Here is a 22,795-nt window from a genome sequence, read left to right on the forward strand (position 1 = left end):
GCCACTCGGCCGGCCCCTAGAATTTTTCATTTTTAACTTTGTCTATAACTCTACAGAACTTGGCCTCAGTTGAGTAACTTGACTTCTTATCCCCCTTCCTCCCTTTTTGAAATTCCCAATTGTACCTGGGAAAAAGCACTTAGTATAGCAGTATTACATAAAAGTGATCAAGTTTAGTGAAAATTACACATAAATATTTTCAGAAGTTAAAGAAACAGCTTCATGTCTCAAGTGAATTCAAGTCTGTGGGGTTTGATGACTGCATCATGGCATCCATCCTGATAATTGGGAATGTGCTGCCAATGGGAAATACGAGAATATACCCTGGAATAAAAAAATGGAGCCCACAAGCTATGGGCTGTGAGTATAATATAGATTTAGGAAAAGATTTCAATGATGTAGGGTACTTGGTTCAAAATTTTGTCAATGACTTAGATGATGTGAAGCTGACAATTACAGTAAATTGCAAATATGTCATGATTCATAATGATCTTTCCAGAATTTGAAGGCTGGACCAAATTATACAAGATTTTGGTAATATGTAAGCACCTGGCCTCAAAAAACCAATTGAATGTTCAGCTTGGACAAAGCATGGCTAAAACATATGTGAAAAACCCTTTGGGATTTTAGTTGACCTAATAACAACAAAATGTCTACAATTAGCTGTGTGCTTTTTTTTTTTATTCCTTCCCCCTTTTCACCCAGCAGTGTGCTTTCAAATATATATTTTTCACCTGAAGTAGTCCCATGAATGATTTCAATATGGCAGTGATTATTTCATTTTCAGAGATAATGAAGCTGAAGCCAAGGGAATTTAAGTGATTTACTCAGTGTCATGCAGTTATGAAATGTTAGAACTGAAACTTGAGCTCAGAGTTGAAATCTTATGCATGATCTACTACATTTTATATTTCCTACAATAATCAGTAAGTTAAGAAAAGGACATGTTAAAGAGATCGCCCTTATATTTGCCTCTTCCTATCATCAAGGAGAGTTACTAATAAGCTGTGTAATGATCAAGAGGGAGCTAGAGAAGGTAGCTAAGGGTTTCCACATTATAGGAATTAGGTTCTCAGCTCCTATACAATTGAAGGTTTATTTTATTCATGCACATAGAGGGGCTGTTAAATAGAGGGAACAAATGTGTGAATTATAGAAGCACAGTTTTCCTATCTTTGTGGGAACTTAGAGATTAGGGTTCTTCTCAATTTGTGGAAAAGGAACCTGAGAGTCAGTGGTCATAAAATATTTACCGAAGCTGATTAGTTAGTGTCATGTCTGGGTCTAGAACTTGCTAGTGTAGGTTCTTTTCTTTTTGTTGAACAGCTTCCTCTACTATATAAAATGTATTTTCATTTGTAAAGACTGAGATACATTCATTAATAGCAGGAGGTCTTTTATAATTGTAAATAATGTCTTTATGTGTCTTTAAAAATCAGTTGCATGTTTTTAAATAAAAAATTTGATGCACTGGACACTTTGACATTATGATGACAGTCTGTGCTGTCCATTCTACTTGCTCACTGGGTGCATTGTAATTGCCTCACTTATTTTATGACAAATCCTTGAGGATATGCATCTCATTAAAAAGCAAAGGTCTTAGTTTCTAAGTTTAGGGGAACAGAAGGATCTCATTTGGTATTCCTTCAAAATGAGGAATGATTGTCTTTACATGAGGAATTTATACTGAGTTTTCATTATAGCATGTGTATAGTAATTGAATGTAGCATTGTTCTTTTATATATGTTTCCTCTAGGATACATGGAATTTTTTAGGTAATTTTTTCCGCTTGTATGCCCACAATTCTCCATTACCCTACTAAAAATTTGTCTCTTCAATAAGTGAAAATAAAATTTTCAACTTTGTCATCTTTGACATTAATGAAGTTCGTTTTTCTCAATTCATTAGCTCAAGAAAATTTTTGTAGATACTGTTGAAAGCATTTCTTCGCTAGTGCCCAAAATATATGGCTTTCTGTTTTTCAACTGTTATAGATTACCATATTTGAAACGGACTCTGAGGAGCTGCAAGACCTTGACTTAGCGATCCTAACAGCTTTGCTGAAAGGTGAGTGAATAAGATTACAACTGTTCCTCACTTCCTCTTGTCACATTCCATGACACTTTGTGTTTTATTTGTTGATATTTTAAATAAAATATATGATCATTCCTTTCTTTTGCCCTAGGCACAAATTTATCAGCATCTGAACAATTAAATCTGGCAATGGCTTGGGACAGAATGGACATTGCCAAAAAACATATCCTAATACATGGACAACACTGGAAGGTATAATGAAAACGAAGTTATTTGGAAAAAAAATACTTTGTGTGTTGGTTTGTCAGGGAGGGGCAAAAGAGAAAGTTGGAGGAGAGAAAGATTGGATTGGGAAGGGTGTGAGGTAGCATCTCTGGGTACTCAGTGATCTCAAAGACATTTCTCTCATCTACTTTGACTCCCTGAAAACATTTTTTTCCCCTTCTGGCTCTGCAGCCTAATTGAAGCTAACAAAGGAAATTGGGGGAAAGACAGAATGGAAGGACTTTTTATTGTTTTGAATGTACACATTTTTATATTGTTATTTGAAACTTAAAGTTTATCTTATTTTTTGCATTAAAATATAATAAGTGATCAAAATAAAAATTAGTGAAAACAGAAAAAACAGAGAGGAGAAACATTACCTATAGTGATAATGATAATTACTATTAACATTTCATTTTTAAAAATTACAGTTGTGACCATACCATACATATATTATTTTGGGGTCAAACTAATACGTGTACATTGTTTAAAACTTCAAATGGTACTAAAAAGACAGTTGTTCTTTGCCCTGCTAATCCTAAGAGCCAAGTACTTTTGACTTTTTTACTGTCCTGGCATTTATAAATCTTCATATTTCTAACAATAAGTCACATTGCCGTTTTTCTGATTCATCAGTTTTAGAGTTCTTTCAACATTTCCTGTCTGTAGTCCTCATTGCTGTAATCGGGGCTGGTTGCCTGCTATTTTTAGTGCTGGACTGTCATCCTTCATCATGTTAGGGATTTCCTCCTGCGTTAGAGTGCCTGTTTTCTGTATTATGTGTCTTCCTCTTTTTTGGTTCATTCCTTTATTTTGATGGTGTGCATCCTTCAGTAACTTCCTGAGAAAGGGAGGATGGGAGATAAAAATTTTGAGGACTTACGTGTTTGAATATATTTTAAGATTGGAAGTAATTCTCCCAGATACTTTTGAATGCTTAGCTTCTAGTACCCAGCATTCCTGTTAAGAAGTAAAAATCTTTCTGTTTGTGACCATTCTCTCTCCCGCACCCTCAGAAGCTTAAAAAAATCTCCCCTTTTTCCAGTATTCTGAGATTTCACAATGATGCATGTTGTTTGAGTCTTTTATGTCTGTTATGCTGGATGCATGCTTTCAATTTGGCAATCGTGTATTTGCATTCTGGGGATTTTTCTCCCTTTTTCTGGTATCTTTCTGGAATTCCTTTATTTAAATGTTGGACCATGGATTGCTCCTCTTATCTTATTCCTCTTATCTTCTGTATCATTTCTTAGGTAGATTTCTTCAACTTTAATGCTCATACCTTGCAGGTAGCTTTTTGTTTCTGGTAGCATACTATTAATTTCTACAAGCAAATTTTTTCTTTGATTGTCCTTTTTTTTTTAATAGCATCCTAAATACAAATATGTTCTTTTATTTCTGAAACTATTAATGTTAGTTCTTTGGAAGTTTTCATTTTCCTGCATTGTCTGATTCCTCCTAGTTGATGTTTTGTGGTCTGTTTGTTCTGGACTTTTTGTTTAAGTGTGGAGAAGAATAGAAAGCACATTAGAAATTCTGAAACCATAAGTTTGAGCTTCACAGTGGAGTGACCTGCCTGCCATTTGTTGGGGAGCCTGAGATGTCAGCATATTCATGCCTTTTCTCTTCTACAAGTCACAATACCAGAAAAGAATCCTCCAACCCCTGCCTCAAAGACAAAAGCCTGGTTGCTAATGTTTTGGAAGTCAGGTGAGGGAAGATGACTGGGAAGGTCCCGACATTAGGAATTTGGCATGTATGCATGTATTTCATCCTGATACTGCCAGGATTCTGTGTCACAGATTGGTTTGATTTTTGACTTTTTCCAGTTTCAGTTTCTAGGCGTTTTCACTTTCTGGCCTTCTGGAGTCAGCTACGTCAATTACCACTTGACTATCTGCTTTCCAACTTCCAAATATTGCACTCTTTACTTTCTTATTCTTGTGGATTCATTTCTTAAAAAAGAAGAAAAAATCCCTTTACTATAGCTTTAATGGAGTTTTAGGTAGGAGTAACAGTAGATGAGTTTAATTTGCCATTTATATCCAGAAGCCAGGTGTAGTTTACATGGAAACATGCCAAGTTACCAAAAAAAGAAAAGAAAGAAAAAGAAACATTGGATTTTTATTAGAATTGCATTAAACCTGTACGTTATTTTGGGAAGCATTGAGATCTTTACAGTAGTCAATCTTCCCACCCAAGAACCAATTTATTCAAGATGTCCTTTATGTCTTCAAGTTCACTTTTTGCTATTTTTTCACTCAGGCCCTGAACATTTCTTAGAAAGGTTGTATTTTATATTTATTGTGTCTGTATAGTTTTGAGTTCAAATACACGTACTCCTTTAATTATTTCTACTTTCTCTCTTTTTTTAAGATTTTTATTGGGGAATTGGGGGGATGGGAACAGTGCTGGGGAATTGGGGGAGGGGAACAGACAAGTTGCTGTCCTTTTGTTCTTCAGTCTAGTTGTGGAGGACGTTGTTTCACTGGCCCAAGTTGGCACCATCATTGCGCTTTTCCCAGGTGAGGCAGATCAGTCGCCGGCTTCTGGATGGCCGCTTACTGCGGCTGCTGGCCGCTCATGCTGGCTGCTGGCTACATACGGTACATGGCAACCCACTGCCACAGGGGCTGCAGCCTACGCAGTCGCCAGCAACTCGTAGCAGCCCAGCTCCAGGTTGAGCTGTTGTTCAGCATCTTAGCTGTAGAGGGCAGTGTCACTGGCCCTCATATGTGGGATCCGAACCGGGGCCCTCTGACGTCCCAAGCCAGCTCTTAACCACCGCGCCACTCGGCCGGCCCTATTTCTACTTTCTTAATTGTCTCTATATATTTTATTTATTTCTACCCTCTGAAGCCAGGCTCACTGGAACAAGCAATGTACGATGCTTTAGTGATGGATCGGGTGGATTTTGTGAAGCTCTTAATAGAATACGGAGTGAACCTCCATCGCTTTCTTACCATCCGTCGACTGGAAGAGCTCTACAATACAGTGAGTATTGGAACGTTTTATCAATCACCTTTAATATTTATCTTGATTTAGCTTGAATGTTCAAGTCTTCTTGAATGTTCATGTACAAAGATAGCTTATAAAGAGACAGAGTTTTCAACCAAAGGAGAAACAGTCTTATCAATTCCGTTTTATCCTATGGTCATTTCTGTATTTCCCATTATTAATTACACAGAATAGAAGCACAAACTAACTTAAGAAAATATTATAGTAACACCATAATTAATGTCAAAGATGTGAATAAGAACAAATTAGTATTATTGAGTTATTGAAAACATCTTAACCTAAGGCCACTGTTAAAATTCTGTTCCTGAAACTTTCCTATGAAAATCCTTTATGGAAACTAGACTGGCTTACTCATTTAAAAAACAATTGCTTAAGTCATGTACCCTTCTTGAAATGTCCTTCCTTGTCCTTTGAATCTTAACCTTTCTTCAAAGCCCTTTTTGAGTCCTGTCTTCTTGAATACTTTGGTCCACAGTGATCTCTCCCTACAGTACAAATTATCTGCAACTCTTTTTGGGCATATGCATCTTCATATTGTTGGTTAATTTTTTGTATATTAAACTGTCTTCTATTAGACTGTAGAAACTGTCTTCTATTAGACTGTAGAAACTGCAAAGAAAGTACATACTTATATTCTTCATTGATTCTCTCAAAAGCTTGATTGAACGCAGTAAGTGTTAAAGAAATATTTGTTGATGGAATGTGATTGTGTGATGAAATTTGTAATTGTGTGATTTATACAGAGGGTGCCAAAAAATTTATACACATTTTAAGAAAGGAAAACTGTATTAAAATTGTAATACTCAATATATACCAATAACAAAAGAAGAATACAAGTCACGTTTGACTTCTGCAATTACAAGAGGTGCTTAAAATGGTTACCATCAGTGTCCAGACACTTCTGATCACAGCAAACTACTGCTTGAGCAACGTTGACCAAAGTGTCCACTTGTATACCATTTTTTTGCACCTCGGTATGTGATAAAGGATAATTATAAATTAGTTAAAATTTATTTCTGCCTTTAGTGACATAAAGTTAATTAAGTCCTTACTATCTACCTATATATATATCTTGCTTTTGAAGGTATTTCAATATAACTATATCTTTTGGGAAACCCCTTTCTTAGAATTAATTTGGCTTAAGCTTCATTACTAAAGATGTGAAGAAAATTTTCAATATTCTGTATTATTTATGCATTCTGAAATAAAATTTTTTTCCCCAAGCAGATGGTAATTAAAATTCTTCCTTTTGTTCTTTATTATAGAAACAAGGGCCTACTAATATGATCTTGCATCATCTTATCCGAGATGTAAAGCAGGTAATCTAATTATAAAGGTGTGCAAATATCTTTGTGTATTGCCTTAACTTTGTGATGAAGGTGTCACCAGATTTTGCTTTGGAAAAGTAGATTTGGACCTCTGGTGAATTACCTATGCTCTTTACCTGTGGCTGAACAATTTCGTCACCAAACTGTCCTCTTATATTTTTTCCTATAATTCACTTTGTGTTCTTAAAGATTCGATCCACTAAATAAGTGGCATTAGCTAGTAATTATTTTCACTTATAAAATATGAATCAGAGATATGCAAAACTTCTAATCAGAAATTTGGCTCAACGTGATGCAACAGTATTGCCAATGATGATAATTATATCTGTTGAAAATAAAGACATTTCTTGGTTCTGTTTTCTTTATCAGAGGACTAATATGTGATTTCCCTTATTTTTGTTATTATTGTTTGACCATTAGTGATGGCCTGGGGGCTCTCACTTCTTTTGAGGGTCTAAGTATTGTTCTAGGGAACCAGGATGAATCCCACTGCTGTATACCCTTCCTCTATTTTGCTCATTGTGTTCTCATTGAAACTTGAGTTAAGTCACACTTAAAATAATCTGTCTCATTACTTACCCAAACTTCCCAATTTGAACAGATTTTTATGCCTCAATTCCTTCTCTTTTAATTACCCAGAACTTTTATTCATATCTGCAGAAAACTGGGAGTACCTTTTACTTGTCACCATGATTAAAATCCATCCACGGCACCTTTTAAAAGTTCTTCCCTCATTTTTTAGAAGCCTGATACCTTGATGGAATGAGTGTGGGCTTTCTGGTTAGATTGACTTGGTAGGAGAGCCAGAGTGAAAGGACTGCAGAAGAAGACATTCAATTGGCAAATTAGCAGTAAGCCAAAGCATCCATGAGGATGTGCATTTAGTTTGCATTGATTTGTGCTAGATCAAAATAATTTTCCTTAGATTATTTCCTTAAACTCTGATTTTATCATAGAAAACGGAAGAAAAAGGAATGAAATAGGTTAAATATGCTCTTAACTAGCAGCAAATAAGCATAATTTTTGGTGTTCATGGGAAAAAGTAAATTATAAATGTGAAAAAGAAATGAAATCATTTACATATACATATGTGTATCACCTTATTTCTTGTTCAAAGCTTTGTGAACATTATTAATAATCTGTTCATTTCAGAGATGTTGTTCAGCACTCTGTATGCCTTTAAAAATGTCCTGCGAATTGCAGTGCAGAACTAACAGTTTTGAAGAGGTAGTAAGGCGGGCTTTAAGGGGTCAAAATAATTTTCATTTAGATTAAGATCCATGTACTTGGATGTCTGCTGCTCAGCTCTCCTACCAGCCAAAACATTTGTCTTGGTGCAGCTTCATGTTTTTTTTTTTAAAGATTTTATTGGGGAATTGGGGGAGGGGAATAGCGCTGGGGAACCCGGGGGAAGGGGAACAGACAAGTTGCTGTCCTTTTGTTCTTCAGTCTAGTTGTGGAGGACATTGCTTCACTGGTGCAAGCTGGCACCATCATTGCGCTCTTCCTAGGTGAGGCAGATCAGTCTCCGGCCTCTGTGCAGCCTCATGTTTTGATACCTCATTTTGTTCTGCCATTCCATGTTCCTTATTTCTATTTGTTCCGCTTCTTCCCATAATCTTGTTTTGTGTATGATGTGGTCAACACAGTGCAATGTGTTATAGACATTTTAATAAAGAGAGAGGCTGAAGGTTTAACTCAATGTTAATTTTGGATCACATATGTTCAGTATATCTTTCAGTAATTTTACTTCTGCTTATAGTAGATATGTTATTTCCAGTTAAAAACAATCTTTTATACCAAATTTAAATGTATTTTATTCTAAAGTGTGTGTATGCATGAGAGAGAGAAGGAAAAGAGAATGAAAGAACAGATATAAGCAGACATTCAATATCTATGAAACCAAAACTATGTTAAGGCTAAGTATCTGTTCCCATCCGAACAAAGAGATTGTATCAATAGCTGATCATATTAATTGAACAGTTTGTAAAGATGATTGAAAAGTATGAATGCGTGTCTTTGCAGTTTATCTGGTTATGTTCTAATGTCATGGCAAAGGAGATAGAAAAAGAGAACTGAAAGTTACAATTGATTACATGTTTTTGTTTCAGCATACTCTTCTGTCAGGCTACAGAATAACACTGATTGACATTGGATTGGTAATAGAATACCTAATTGGTGGAGCGTATCGGAGCAGCTACACGAGAAAAAATTTCAGAGCCTTCTACAACAGCCTTTACAGAAAACATAAGGTAGCACAATTGGAAAGTACCCTAGTAAAATTAAGGAGTACTACAGATAATGCTTTTTAAAAAATGGCTTGGGAAGTTCAGATGGGGTTTGTTCTAAAATGGACATTCTGTTTATTGACATCTATTCAGTATCTGCTGTACGGAAGGTACTGTGCTAAGTGCTGGCGTACTGGCCTGCGAGGGGCATAAAGACCAGGAGTTTAGAAACTTGTAGAGGAAACATATTTATGAATAACTGGCAATAATACAAAACATCATATAATATGTGCTTTATTGGCATAAAATTTATGTGATGAGAAGAGTTAGAGGTCGAGATGACCAGTTCTTTCCTTTTCTTTCTCTTTTGAAAATACAGAAGTCTACAGCTTAATAGAATTAGATCTATAAACTCATAGTAATCCATAGTCTGAAGATGACAAGCTTGGACAAAGTGTGTAGGGATTGTATTGGAAGATGCATGCAGAGTGTACTTAAAAATACATATTAAACATATTTATTTTCCTGCATAGCTTTGAAAGTCTAGGAATGTAAAATTAGACTGGTTAGATGATTAGCAGAGAAAACATTGCTTGTGTCTTAAAATTTCCCTTACAAATCAGTGAACTAAAGAGACTAGTTCTTATTAGAGGATAATGGAAGTGTTAGAAACGATAGTTTTGGGCATTTTTGGTTGAGAAAAGAGCAGAAACAATGAAAGGTACAGCGCTGTGGACATCTGGGTATGTTTCTGCAGTGACAAGGAGACTATGAGAGGATAGGACTGGAAAGGCAGTTTGGGGTCAGATCACATAAAAAGTTTAGAATATCAAGCTACTTTTGATCTTTATTTATAAAGAATTAGGTGAAGTGAAAACCCAACTTGACTTTAGGAAATGAAAAATCAAAACAGAAAGAAACCCATACCTCACAGAGAAAGTATTCTTTATTGAAATTTCAAAGGCATAGGGATACACTTGAGGTATCAGCTCCTTCATTTAAACAAAATATATCTTACTGTGAGGTTACCAGTGACAGGTACAGGGACTCACTGTGGCCGTGGTGCAGCCCAGAGGGGAGCATACTAGGCAAGTTCCCTAGTGCCCTTTCTAGAAATGAGTAGGAAATTACCCATTTCTCTGATTATTTGCTAGTGAAGGAACACAGAGTTTATTGTGTTTCCTAGTATTTTAGACCATAGCAGTTACAAATACATGGTTTGGAATCAGAGAAACCTGGAACTGAATCTCCATTTTGCTCATTAGTAATCTTCAGCAAGAAATTTTACCTGTGTGTGTATCAGTTTCCTCATCTATAAAATGGGATTAATAATACCCCTTTCATAAATTTATCAAAAGGACTAAATAAAACAATATCTGAAAAACCCATATTCCTGAGTTTTTCATAGAAGGTATAGAGTAACTGTTAATAATAATAGCCATTATGATTATTATTAATCATACTATTAATTCTATAGCTCAATGATAATTGAGTATCTTTAAAAAGTCTTGACCCCATCACTTTTATGTCTAATTTATATCTATAAAACACTCACGAAAAATAAAAAAAATAGTTCAAAGCCTGTGGTTTGTATCTTAAATTTTTATGAAAGTTTCTTTACGAATACTTCTTTTTGATTTTCCTTCTCATTGGTGAAAGTTTCATGCTGATGAGCAACGGATTATGTTGTTAGACCTAGCCACTGGAATTCCAGTGGCGATATTGTATAACATGTGGAGAAATTCCAAAACTTTCTAACTTAACCTTGGAGCTGTTTGTGAATGGGAACGTTTTCTTATCAGAACTGTGTATCTTTATTGCCTGTTCTGAGCTTGTTCCAGGTATGGAACATCCATTGATTCTAATGGAGTTTCCACATAGAGAAGGAATGCAGGCTTATAATAGGGAACAAAAGAGCATGTTTTCTAAGATGTTAGGAAATAACAGTGCACTTACTAAGAAGGAAATCATGAGATTGAGGAGGTCACTCTTTTTGGGTGAGGGAGTAATTAATCTCTGATTAATGATTAATTACTAATCATGGATGAGAGACAGAATCATTGGATATTTGGGAGGACACAGTAATATATGTGGTTTTCATTACTGTCTACAAACATAATGTTAATTGTTACCACTATAATCTTTTTCTCTTTTTGTTTTATTTTAAAAATAAAATAACATATGCCAGAGAGTGACTGGCTTTGCTCAAAGCTTTTCCCAGGCCCCTCTTCACCAGAGATGTGCGTCAGAAAATAGAAAAGAGTCTGCAGAAAGCACGTTGCACTCCCAGTTCATTAGAACTGCCCAGCCTTACAAATTCAAGGTACTTTTCCTTCCTTTTAGATTTAAACCTAAAATTGTTCCTGCATACTGAGACCATTTCTTCATTTGAAATTGGAGAAAGGGTGGTACAAATTGAGGGATCCTTTACAAGTATAAACAGGTGGCGCAAATCCAAAGCATAACACAGCTGTCCTGTAAGCGATGAACAAAGGCCCAGGACAGAGCACTGGGAACTACATGACAGCCGGGGCTGGCACTCCAGTCTACCTTCCTTGTTCCTACTGCCACCATGTCCAGATGGTGTGACACAGGAAGGCAGTCCATGGGATGCCACTAAAAATTGTAATCATTAACCCAACACTGAACCCTTATCTCCCTTTCCCTGAGGCTAATTGGATGTGACTACTTCCTTCTTCTCCTTTACGTCTCTCCATATTGTCCTTTTGCATCTTAGTTTTCCCCTTTGATGCTTTCTTGAAATTAATTTTAGTGTAATATTACCGTATGACAATATGATGTGTGTATGTGCAAGCACACACAATATTGTTATTCCCCCTCTCCCTGTACTACCTCAATCCCACTTTTTCTGGGGGATGAATGCTTTTACTTGAGTTTTCATTAATGGCTCTTATGTTGACTGAAAGAAGTTTGCTTTCCATAGCTTCTACACTGAAAACATGTTTTATAAAATTACCCATAATCATCACCAATGAGTACAAATTCTCTTTATTTGTAGAAATAGAGGGAGCTTATTACAATTTTTTGCTATTTTATTTTGCTTTTAATTAAAAGTAATAGTTATTGAATCTTATTATTTGCCAGGTATTATGTTGGGTGCTTGGTTGAATTTGGGATGCAGGTGGGTTGGGAAAATGTAATGATGACTGAGAAATAGCCCCACTGTCCCCAAAGTAATAACCATAGTGCAGTATGTTGAGCGTTGAAGTTGAGAGACATCCACAGTGATACAGAAGAAGATGGGGGGATAGAGAGTAGCCTTTGAGATAAGCTATAAAGGATGGATTTCTCTAAGGGGAAGATAATGAATCTATTTGTAAGGTGAAGTTAGAGTTTTTAATAGTTCTTCTTTATCCAATGTTATTTCAATCCATTTCCTTGGGAAATTGAAAGTTGCCATATAGTTAGTGGCTCTATTCCAGAAATGCAGTGTTTTGAGTTGTGCTAAAGGAACTTAAAGTATCTCACTTTAGAGACCCTGGAACTATTAGATGCAATAAGAAATAGATTATTTTAAAAGGACAAATTTGTGGTTTCTGGTTTATAAAGTGCTATTACTATTATTTTCATCCCTTTTCAGTGATTTAAAAAGTATTTCTAGGGTATCTGATGTGTTTCATTAGGTAGAGTAGCATGCATCTCAGTATTTGGAAACCCATTCTTATTTTATTTTCCAACAGGAAAAGTCTACAGTCCTTCATAAATCAAGGAAGAAGTCAAAAGAACAAAATTTATCAGATGACCCTGAGTCTACTGGCTTTATTTACCCTTACAATGACCTGCTGGTTTGGGCTGTGTTAATGAAAAGGCAGAAGATGGCCATGTTCTTTTGGCAGCACGGAGAGGAGGCGACGGTGAAGGCAGTGATTGCTTTTATACTCTACCGAGCCATGGCCCGTGAAGCTAAGGAGAGCAACATGGTGGATGATGCCTCCGAAGAGTTGAAAAATTACTCACAGTAGGAGTTCTCTCTTCAATTCATTCTAAACATTGACAGTTCTCAGAATGGTTAGGCACTTTTATCTCCCTCACCTTAGAACTTGGAAGATGAGTGGACCTGTTACAGTGCATTTCATGGACTCTCCTATAAAGAAGGGTCTTTACGTATTTTAAGGAGCTTTGTGAAATGAAAGGAAGAGAGGTGGGCCTTCAAGTCAGGAGACTTGGGTCCTAGTCCTCATCCAGCTGTTTACTAATTGGGGAAGTCAGCTGACCAGATTTTGGGACTTTAGTTTCCTTACTCTAAAATGTTCAGTTAATGATTTTGAAAGTCTCTCCCAACTCTCCAACTCTTTGATACTAAGTTAAATTAAAACTCGTGGTTTACTTTAAGTACCTCTCAGGCAGAAAAACAAATAAATGTATTACGTATTAAATAACCTGAGTGTGACGGTGGAGGACAGAAAAGTTAGAAATGTTTTTGCTTTTTCATTACTTAAGTGTTATTGTAGTGAGGAAAGAAGGGAAGCTAGAATTAATAGAAACTAATTTATAATTTTGATTTACAAAGTTCCAGAAATGACAGTATCTACTTTTTAGAGAAAATCGCTCCCAGAAAATATCTCCAGGTCTGGTTTCTTACTTAAGTTATCTATGCATTTTGTAAAGTCGTAAAAAAAAAAAAAGTAGTCCTACAAGTTTCCTTAATCGCTAGTCAGTTTTGAACAGTATTTTCTGTCAAAAAAATTTTTTTAGGTCTTATCAGGGAGCCCCCAACCAAGCTATAGATAGCCTGTTTTGTGGTGTGGAGTGGCTTTTCCCCACGAATAGCTTAGATACTCTGGGTGTAAACCAAGTCCTATATGCTGCAGTATAAGCCCTCTAGTTCTGTTCCATCAGGAAAGGGAGAACAATCCATTTCCTGAGCAGCAATCCCTTTAAAAAATAGCTTCTGCAAACTGAGGTGATTAAATTGCTGTTCTCGCTTTTGTACTGGTCTTTTCTGCTTCTCCTACCTAATCTTTTTGAATGTTTCTGGGTCTCTCACCTGCTTTTGTTTTCACTGGACACCACTGTGTCATTGCAGACAGTTTGGCCAGCTTGCTCTGGATGTGCTGGAGAGGGCGTTCAAGCAGAATGAGAGGATGGCCATGAAGCTTCTGACCTATGAACTCAAGAACTGGAGCAATTCTACCTGTCTGAAACTGGCTGTGTCTGGGGGATTGCGGCCCTTTGTTTCTCATTCTTGTACCCAAATGCTACTGACGGACATGTGGATGGGGCGCCTGAAAATGAGGAAAAACTCTTGGCTAAAGGTACATTGACTTGCTTTATAGATATTAGTCTAGTCTGAAGGTCTGTACTCTCAGAGTTCATTTTTCCCTTGTTCCAGAAGAGCATCTTCAGGAAACCAGCTAATATCTTTGATGCTCACAGATGAGCTGAGAGATTTCCAGTGGGACCTGACAACTACTTTTTCTCCTGCTACCATAGTTTCTTTTTTAAAAAATGAGGATAATCGTACCAGCTCTGTTCATCACAAAGGCATACGCACATGAAAGTGGTTAGAAGACATTAAAAACATATACAAACATATGCAATATTTCATTAGTAAACTCCATTGCCTCTGATAATTATAACAGAAGTAAATGAGACTTTTAGTGAAATTTTGCTCAGTTTAAGAATACTAACTGATAATAAACTAAATAAAATTAGCAATTTCTGTTGTTCTGCTCATTCAGAGTGATGTTTCAGGGAATAAATAGTGGTTTTATAAAGCTGCTCTCAAATATATTTGTTCACATCCCTATCTCCAAATTCTTCTATTCCATTACACTTTAGCCTCATCTCTCATCTTGAATTATCAAGAGTAATTTAGTTAAATACTAAAGACATATTTGACTTTTGACATCAAACCTAAACTTTAGGTTATAGTTAAGCTTAAGAAGTACATACATGTGCTTATGAAACTGAATAAGAGGGGATACAGCATAAGCATTAAGAACTGTATAAGACTATATTTTGTATTTCAATTTTATTCTTCCTAGAGTTCTTAAAATATGATGTGTTCCAAATAAGATGACTATTCTTAAAATATATATTTTTGATGGACACACTATAGAAACACAGATAAAAAAACAAGATAAAAATATATAAAAGAGCTTGCACGTTTTAATTTCACTGAGAGTACAGAAATAAGAGAAAAGTCAATCAAAATTTATTCCACATAGATTCCTCTTTGAAAATATCAGAGAAAGAACAATTGTTTCTAGAAGAAGTTCTCCTTTGATCTGCTTTGATTTTGGACTTGGAAATGATGAAACAGAGATGTGAATGGGTCCACCTCTAGCTACACAAACTCTAACAATAACTTTTTAAAATGTTCAGAGAGAGAGATGGGGTATAGCTAGCTAGAAGTATGAGAAATAATTTTCCACATGGCTGTGTCCTATGCATACTTTAGTTTACTAGAAATCCTTCTTACTAAGAACTTAATAACTTTTTGGTCCTTATTTACCTTATACCAACAAACTTCACGTAAGTGAAGCAAGACTAAATGTTTTGCTCCCAAACATAGTGAATTGACAAAGAAGGCTTAATTAGCTACTTAAACTCTCTGCACTGCAGTAAACCGTATTGCTCTCCATGCACAGATCCTAATTCATCAGTGCTTAGCTCATGAGTTTTGGGAACACATTTGCAAATAATTGTAAGATGTCCTGGTTAGGCTAGTTTCAAGTGGATGAAGACTGGAGGAAGACCTTGTAGGGTTATGTGGAAAGGAAAACTCATTTAAATGTTTTTAGGGTAATAGGCTCCAACTTACCCCTTGGAAATGGGATATTGATATTATTGAATAGTGTTTCACAAACCAATTGCCGTAATGGACATGAGCAACAGAATGTGGAGCCTTTTCAGGAAGCGGGTTAGGAATTAGTGTAATATTACTGTGTGTCTGGTAACTATGATTTTTCCAGACAACAGAACATTGCATGTATTTTGAGCTTTACATCTGAAAAGAAAATGAACATGCAAACAAATCCCTATCAGAACTGGTGCAAGTCCAGAGGGCCTTCACAGGAGGTCAGGCTTTAAAACAAAACAAAACAAAAGGTGATTTCAGCATGAAAATAAATGAATGTTGACAAGGGTATGACTCTGATTTATTTAATCATAATGGTATGTATTCAGGATTAATCCTATTTTATTCACTGAATCCGAGAATACTAAGGCCTGATTTTAGCTTGAGAGGGGTGGTGTTCAGCAAGTTGGTTTTCACAACATTAAGTAAATTTTCTTAACCCTTTACCTTGAAAGGCCATACAAGTTGAACATAAAAATTTTTTTTGAATAGACTGTAAATAAATTAGTGAATGATAACATTATAATGAGAACATTGTGGATACCTGGATTTATACTTTCTCTGGGTTTTAGTGGCAGAAAATATTTGTGTAGGATGGAAGATGGATCTAACAAAAAGTGACACTTGGTATGTTTCTATATTCTTGATTTTGTAATATGAGTGAATTTTAATGTTTATGTGATAATATCTACTTCATGGCTTTAAAGAATTATTACAGTAACATGCTCATTGAAATACAATGCTTCTCACTGCCCTGCCCCTAGGGATAAATAACAGTGTGGCACAGCAGTCCCTCCTTATCCACAGGGGTTACATTCCCAGGCTCCTAGCGCATGCCTGAAATCTCAGATAGTACCGAACCCTATGTATACTATGTTTTTTCCTATATATACATACTTATGATAATTTTTAATTTGTATTTTAGGAACAGTAAGAGATTAACAACAATAACTAATAATAAAATAGAACAATTATAACAATATACTATAATAAAAATTATATGGATGTGGTCTTCCTCTCTCAAAATATCTTGTTGTACTGTATTCCCCTTTTCATTTAAAGGAAGCACTTTACAGCTTCTCTTTGACATATCCAAATGGTCAGCATGACTATTCTTGTGCTTTGGGGCCATTATTCAATAAAATAAGGGTTACTTGAAAACAAGCACTGGGATACTGAGATTGTTGATCTGATAACCGAAATGTCTACTGTTTAATGGGAAGGTAGTGGATACGCGGGACAAAGGGATGATTCGTGTCCCCAGGGGGACAGAGTGGGATGTTGTGAGATTTCATCACATTACTCACAATAGCCCACAATTTAAAAGTTATGAATTGTTTATTTCTGGAATTTTCCTTTTAATATTTTTGGACCATGGTAGATTGTGAGTAACTGAAACCATGGAAAGCGAAACAGTGGATAAGGGGGGGGGGGGAACTACCATATACACATTTAAAAATTTTAAATGTATACATGTGTATGCATATTTATTTTTTAGTTTTCTTTTTTTTTTTTACAAAAATGAGATCACACTGTATTGTTCTACAACTTGCTCCTTTTCATTTAACAATGTAACGTAAATACTTTTCCATAATATTCAAAATTGCTTTTGTGTTTCTAATGGTTGTATAGTACTCCAAACTAGGTTGCGAGTTATGTTGTCCCATACCAGCTGTTCCTCTAAAGGTAGACATTTAGGTTTATACCTGTTTTTATCTATTACAAATAACCCTACAACAAACATCTCTATCCACATTTGTTTGCGTTCATGAGTATTTCTGAGGGGCACACTTCTAGAATTGGAATTGTTGAGTTAAAACTATGTAAAGAATCAGGATATCAACTGAATTGGTGATGGATCTGATATTTTATATACACTAAAATCTTAATTTTGTTATTTGAGTAGTACCTTGTGTAATCCCTACTATTTATTTTGCTTTGTTTTCTTTTAAAGATCATCATAAGTATTCTTTTACCACCTACCATTTTGACATTGGAATTTAAAAGCAAAGCGGAGATGTCGCATGTTCCCCAATCCCAGGACTTCCAGTTTACGTGGTATAATGGTGACGAGAACCCCAACAGTGTCAAAGAAAATGCTTGTATGGTTAGTGCAATATTATAGTAAACTGAGTTTTCATGGCATTGACTGTACGCAAACATACACATACAAAAAGTTTATTTGTTTAACAATTTATTTAATAATCTTAATCACATTATAGTGTGATTGGGTATAGCATGTATGATAGATCTAATTAACCGCCATAGAGGTTAAGCAACAGATTCCATTTCTGCCTCAAAACCAAAATCAAAGACTTTATTATACTTTGACAGCTGCTTAACTTCATATTGCTTTGTGACTAGTAGAATAAATAGACTAAAGCTACAATAAGGAGTGTCTGATATCCTTAAAAACTTTAATTATAATAACACAGATTTAAAATTTGCATTGATTGTCACTGTTCTACTCCACATTTTTTTTTAGTTGTTATATTCAGTGACTGAATAGTTTTACTTGAGTTCCCAGGTGTACACTCTTTTATGGGTAACTTCCATTACTTCTCTCATAACCCATCTTCACTGGAGAGTCTCCAGTATGCTGTCTGTGGATATATGGTTTACTTTTTATATCTCAGTTTGAATCATTGCTTATAAAATGGTCATTTACTGTGAGTAAACATCTTATTTAGTACTTAATACTTTAATGAGGCATTTTAGCTAGCATCTTGTCTGATGTGGTTTTGCACTTATGGGATATTTGTTATAATATTTTAAAATATCTGATAAATATTAAATGAAAAATTATTAATTATAAATTTGTTTTAATGGCTGGCATCTGTTGTGATTAGTTGAGCATCGATTCTGATTGGTTAATGCCTCAACCAGATCAGTTAAATTTTTGACTACTATACCTGTTTGGGTATGTATGTGTTCCTTTCTTCTCCCTTACCTCCCTCCCTCCGTTCCTCCCTCCCGCCATCCCTTCCTCCCTTCTTTCCTCCCTTCCTCCCTTTTCTAGATCTGATAATTCCACAGCAAGCAAATAACTTTCCTTGAGAAGTTTAAATCTTTCTAGCTGCTAACCTCCCAAAAGCATGACTTTTGATGACATGAGCTTTCTTTAGTAAGATGATAGAATGGCTACACTAGGGGAAGAAAAAGACTTTTCTCACTGGGGATCAGGAGGTAAGGATTAGGGACTGGAGACAGCTGCATGAATGAGGTGGTGTTTGAACTGTGACTTGAGGATGTGGAGAGAGGAACTAGCATTTTGGTGGGGGAGAAGACAGGCAGGAAACGCAAGGCTTATGTCAAGCATTGTAAGTGGTTTGGCTAAAATCCAGGTAATGGTGGACATGGGACAAGGAGCAGATATGGCTAGAAAGTAGAGTGTAGCTAGATCATGGAGACTCTTATATAACTTATGAAGGGATATGGTTTTTATTCTGTAGGTAATGGTGAGCCGGTGAACATATATGACCAGAATAGCAACATGATCTGACCATTAGGAAAATTATTATGCCTCTAGTGTATTCGATGATGTAAAAAAGAAGGCTGGCTTGAAGCAGACAGAGAATAAGCTAGTCTAACTATCCAGGTGAGAAGTAATAAGGATTTTATTTAGGGTTAGTAGCAATGGGCGCAGAAAGGAAAAGACAGATTTTAAGCAAATATTCAAATAGGACTTGAACATGAGACATGGGTGAAAGGGAGATAGCAAATATGATTGAGAGGTTGATGGTTAAAACAAGGCCATCTTGAAAGGACACAAGGATCACTGGAAAAAGAAAAGGTTTGAAAGGGGAAAGATAAGCTTAGTATTAGACATGTTGACAAATTACAATGAAAAAATATTTTAAAAAGTTGAATAATAACCTATTTTATTAAAGCATCATTAAGTGGGAAAGATGACTGTAATACAATAGAAAATAGGCATGAATTGTGGTAGAGCTTATTGTTGTAGTTATAATTTTGTTCTGTGTGCCTGCTTGTATCAGATTCCTATTAGAGAGAGAAAAAGAGAAGGGAGTGTGGAGATGGGAGAGGAGAAAGGAAGGAAGGAAGGGAAAGAGGGAGGTAGGAGGAAGGAAGAGAGAGAGAGAAAGATAGGGATTGAGATTGAGATTTGAGTAGAATAAAAGATAAGAAAAATATTTTTGCGTTTACCTTCTTCTAAGGAAAACAAAAAAGGCCTGAATCTGAATTTATATTTCCATGCTGCCTTCGTCATGGCAGTTGATATCTTTGAATTCAACTCAGAGATAGGCTCAATTAGTACTTTATGACCCATACCAAAATGCCAACTGTAATTAAGACCTAATGAAACAGTCTTAGAAAAAATAGTAAGGGAAGTTACTTAATGACAAGGTCATTACTTAAATTGCTTTTTGAGGTCTTTCTGTAGTGGTACTGATGTCACTAAAATCATAGTAAATAATGACTTTTCTAATTCATTTGAAGCCATTTTAACTCTAGGCAGGTTCAAACCTGTCAGGAACCGGGTCAGTTCCTATACCCCTAAGTTACAATCTCACTTCTACTGCCCAAAGTGACATGAATGATATTTACATTAGGCATTGAGAGAACCCATCTAGATGCCAGAGGCCTCAAAAATTAGATCTTCCTGCAATTATATGGACAATGAAGAAAACTTGATTTATTTCTTGGCTTGAAAAATCTTGCTAATCATGTGGGCCTAACACTAGAGAGAGATCTTTTGTGGCTAGGTTGAAGAAATGTACTAGTCTGAGAGTCATCAGAGAATATTCCTTTCTTTTCATTTAATTTGAAAAAAAAAATCACAAAAGTAACTCATTTCCTGTTTAAAAATTAAAAACACAAAACTCTATAAAGTAGGGTGAAATCTCTTTTGCTTCTTTTTCACCATTCCTAAGTTTCCCCTTTTCAAAAGCAATCAGGCTATACAGGTGTTTTTTGTTTTGTTTTTTTCTTTCCAATTATTTTTTCCCCTCTTTTTATTTTATTTTATTTTTTCGAGCTGAGCCATCTTGCCACCTGTTGGCAGCTCAGCAGCAGCTCAGCTTGGGCATCAAACTCCAACCCTATTGCTTAGAGCTCGTACTCTTGAGCAAGCTCTTAACCAACTGAGCCACTCAGCCGGCCGTTTTCCCCCTCTTTTTAAAGGCTCTTCTATATGGGCACCCATGTAGTCACGTTCACACAACCACTTCTCTGTCACACAGATATCCCTTACTTATCACCTACAAAGGGTTAATCCCTTTAGGCTGACATATAACTTTCTGAGAAACTGATCAAAGATTTGATGCTTTACCTAGAAAAATGCGTGTACAACACAAATACTTGCATATAGTTGCAGGAGATTCCAGGACTCTGGAGCTCAGCGTCCGTGAACTTCAGGTAAAGAACCTCTGCTATAAATGAATAGAGAAGCTATCAAAGCCAGAATCCTAAAACTAACACTGTGCCCAACTTTCCTATGGGTTGGAAAAGATGTATCACCAATGGATTTCCATTCTGTCCTATATTATGGAAATTATTATTGGTTATTGATCTTACAGGGGTTTTATGAATATCTTTAGGTTCCAAAATAGTGATAAAAGAAATTAAACCAAACAGGAACAGGGACCATTTTAAAATCCTTGGAACTACTCTTAGTTTAACCAGGTTTGATTATTAGAGATTTAACTTGCATTTCAGAAATACCCTGTGCTACTTACCCGGTCAAAGATTTATATAATACATATTGTTTTCTTGCCATTCAAGAATGAGATTATAATTTGGCAGGTGGGTGCTCAACTAATTTCTAATATATATATTATATATATTTATGATTTTTTTTGGATACTCGTAAATGTCAATATTTCAGTTAAGCCCCTGACAAGAAATGATTATTTGTTTATTTTACAGAAAGACCGCGATATGGAAAGGGGCCCTGATGAGAAACTAGATGAAAATCAGCACTTTGTTTTAAAGAGTGGTCCCCAAAGTCTTCCATTGACCAGGAAAGTCTATGAGTTCTACAGTGCTCCAATTGTCAAGTTTTGGTTTTATACGGTTGGTTTCATTGCAACAATTCATGATAGTTAATAGCCAATGATAACATTGATAATGATATGCCTGATTTGCCAACTTGTGATAAAAGGTAGAATTGCAGTAAAAAATAGGGTGAATGACAAAGGAGGTAGGAAAGAAGATTGGAGGGAGGCGAGTAAAGGTTAGAACAGATCTCTGCTACTTTGGGAGTGAGAGAATGAGCATTTTCTTCTTTCTTTAGTGCTTCTCATTAGCAAGCTTTGTGGCACAATAAAATTAACAACGGAGTTGTAGAATTAAGTGATTGGGATGGATTCTTTTCCCATCTTGGACAAAAATATTAGCAGTTTAGTCGATTTTTTCTTTGTAGGAATACTGTGTAATAGAGGCAAAAAAACCAAGCGATTGGTTTTTGTTTTCAGTTCATATGCTTATAAATACGTATTTAAAGGACAATAAAAATTATACAAGTTGAATTGTATGAATAAATACTAAATCTGTTATGGATATAGAGATACAGAGAAAGCATGAACTGTATTTTAAATAAATTGAGTGCTTTTTATATTTATTTAATAGCATTATTTTTCTAATGTTTAGCTGTAGTTAAATTGCTCATGGCCAAGATTTTGTATTTCTAAAACATTTGAATTGTGACTAAAAAGGATTATCTGAATGTGTTATATTTCAAACTATTTACTTACCCAATCACACACTTATTTCATATACTTATTGAATACATACGACGTTCTGAATGACTTTCGTCTGTTCTCAAAAATCAAATCTCCTTTCAAATGATCAATTTCACCATTTTTGTGACTATGCACCAAAGTATCCCAGAGACTCTAATAGTAACTCTGAGAGAATTTTAACCATAGCCATGTCGTTGGGAAAGGAGTAGTCAAGCATTTCTTTTCTTAGAAATTTCCAGGGCTGGCCTAGTGGCTCATTTGGTTAAGAGCTCACTCAAGAGTGCAAGCTCTGAGCAATAGGGCCACCTGTTTGATTCCAGGTCCGAGCTGAGCTGCTGCTGAGCTGACAACAGGTGGCAGGATGGCTTAACTAAAAAAAAAAAAAAAAAAAAAAAA

At 35.6% G+C, this 22,795-nt stretch overlaps 1 protein-coding gene across 3 annotated transcripts in view; it reads left to right on the forward strand.

Moving 5' to 3' along the window:
• TRPM6 (transient receptor potential cation channel subfamily M member 6) overlaps positions 1-22,795 on the forward strand; it is a 158,642-nt gene that overhangs the window by 74,935 nt on the left and 60,912 nt on the right. For all 3 annotated transcript variants that reach the window (XM_019650685.1, XM_019650686.1, XM_019650684.1), the window contains 10 exons: positions 1,995-2,067; positions 2,186-2,286; positions 5,158-5,292; positions 6,582-6,635; positions 8,756-8,896; positions 11,061-11,195; positions 12,574-12,851; positions 13,920-14,148; positions 17,650-17,802; positions 21,585-21,731. In XM_019650685.1, coding sequence (XP_019506230.1) covers positions 1,995-2,067; positions 2,186-2,286; positions 5,158-5,292; positions 6,582-6,635; positions 8,756-8,896; positions 11,061-11,195; positions 12,574-12,851; positions 13,920-14,148; positions 17,650-17,802; positions 21,585-21,731 — 1,446 coding nt within the window. The remainder of the gene's footprint in view (positions 1-1,994; positions 2,068-2,185; positions 2,287-5,157; positions 5,293-6,581; positions 6,636-8,755; positions 8,897-11,060; positions 11,196-12,573; positions 12,852-13,919; positions 14,149-17,649; positions 17,803-21,584; positions 21,732-22,795) is intronic.

This window comes from Hipposideros armiger, unplaced genomic scaffold (genome assembly GCF_001890085.2).
Source record: "Hipposideros armiger isolate ML-2016 unplaced genomic scaffold, ASM189008v1 scaffold_144, whole genome shotgun sequence".
In the NCBI taxonomy this organism is placed as follows: Eukaryota; Metazoa; Chordata; class Mammalia; order Chiroptera; family Hipposideridae; genus Hipposideros; species Hipposideros armiger.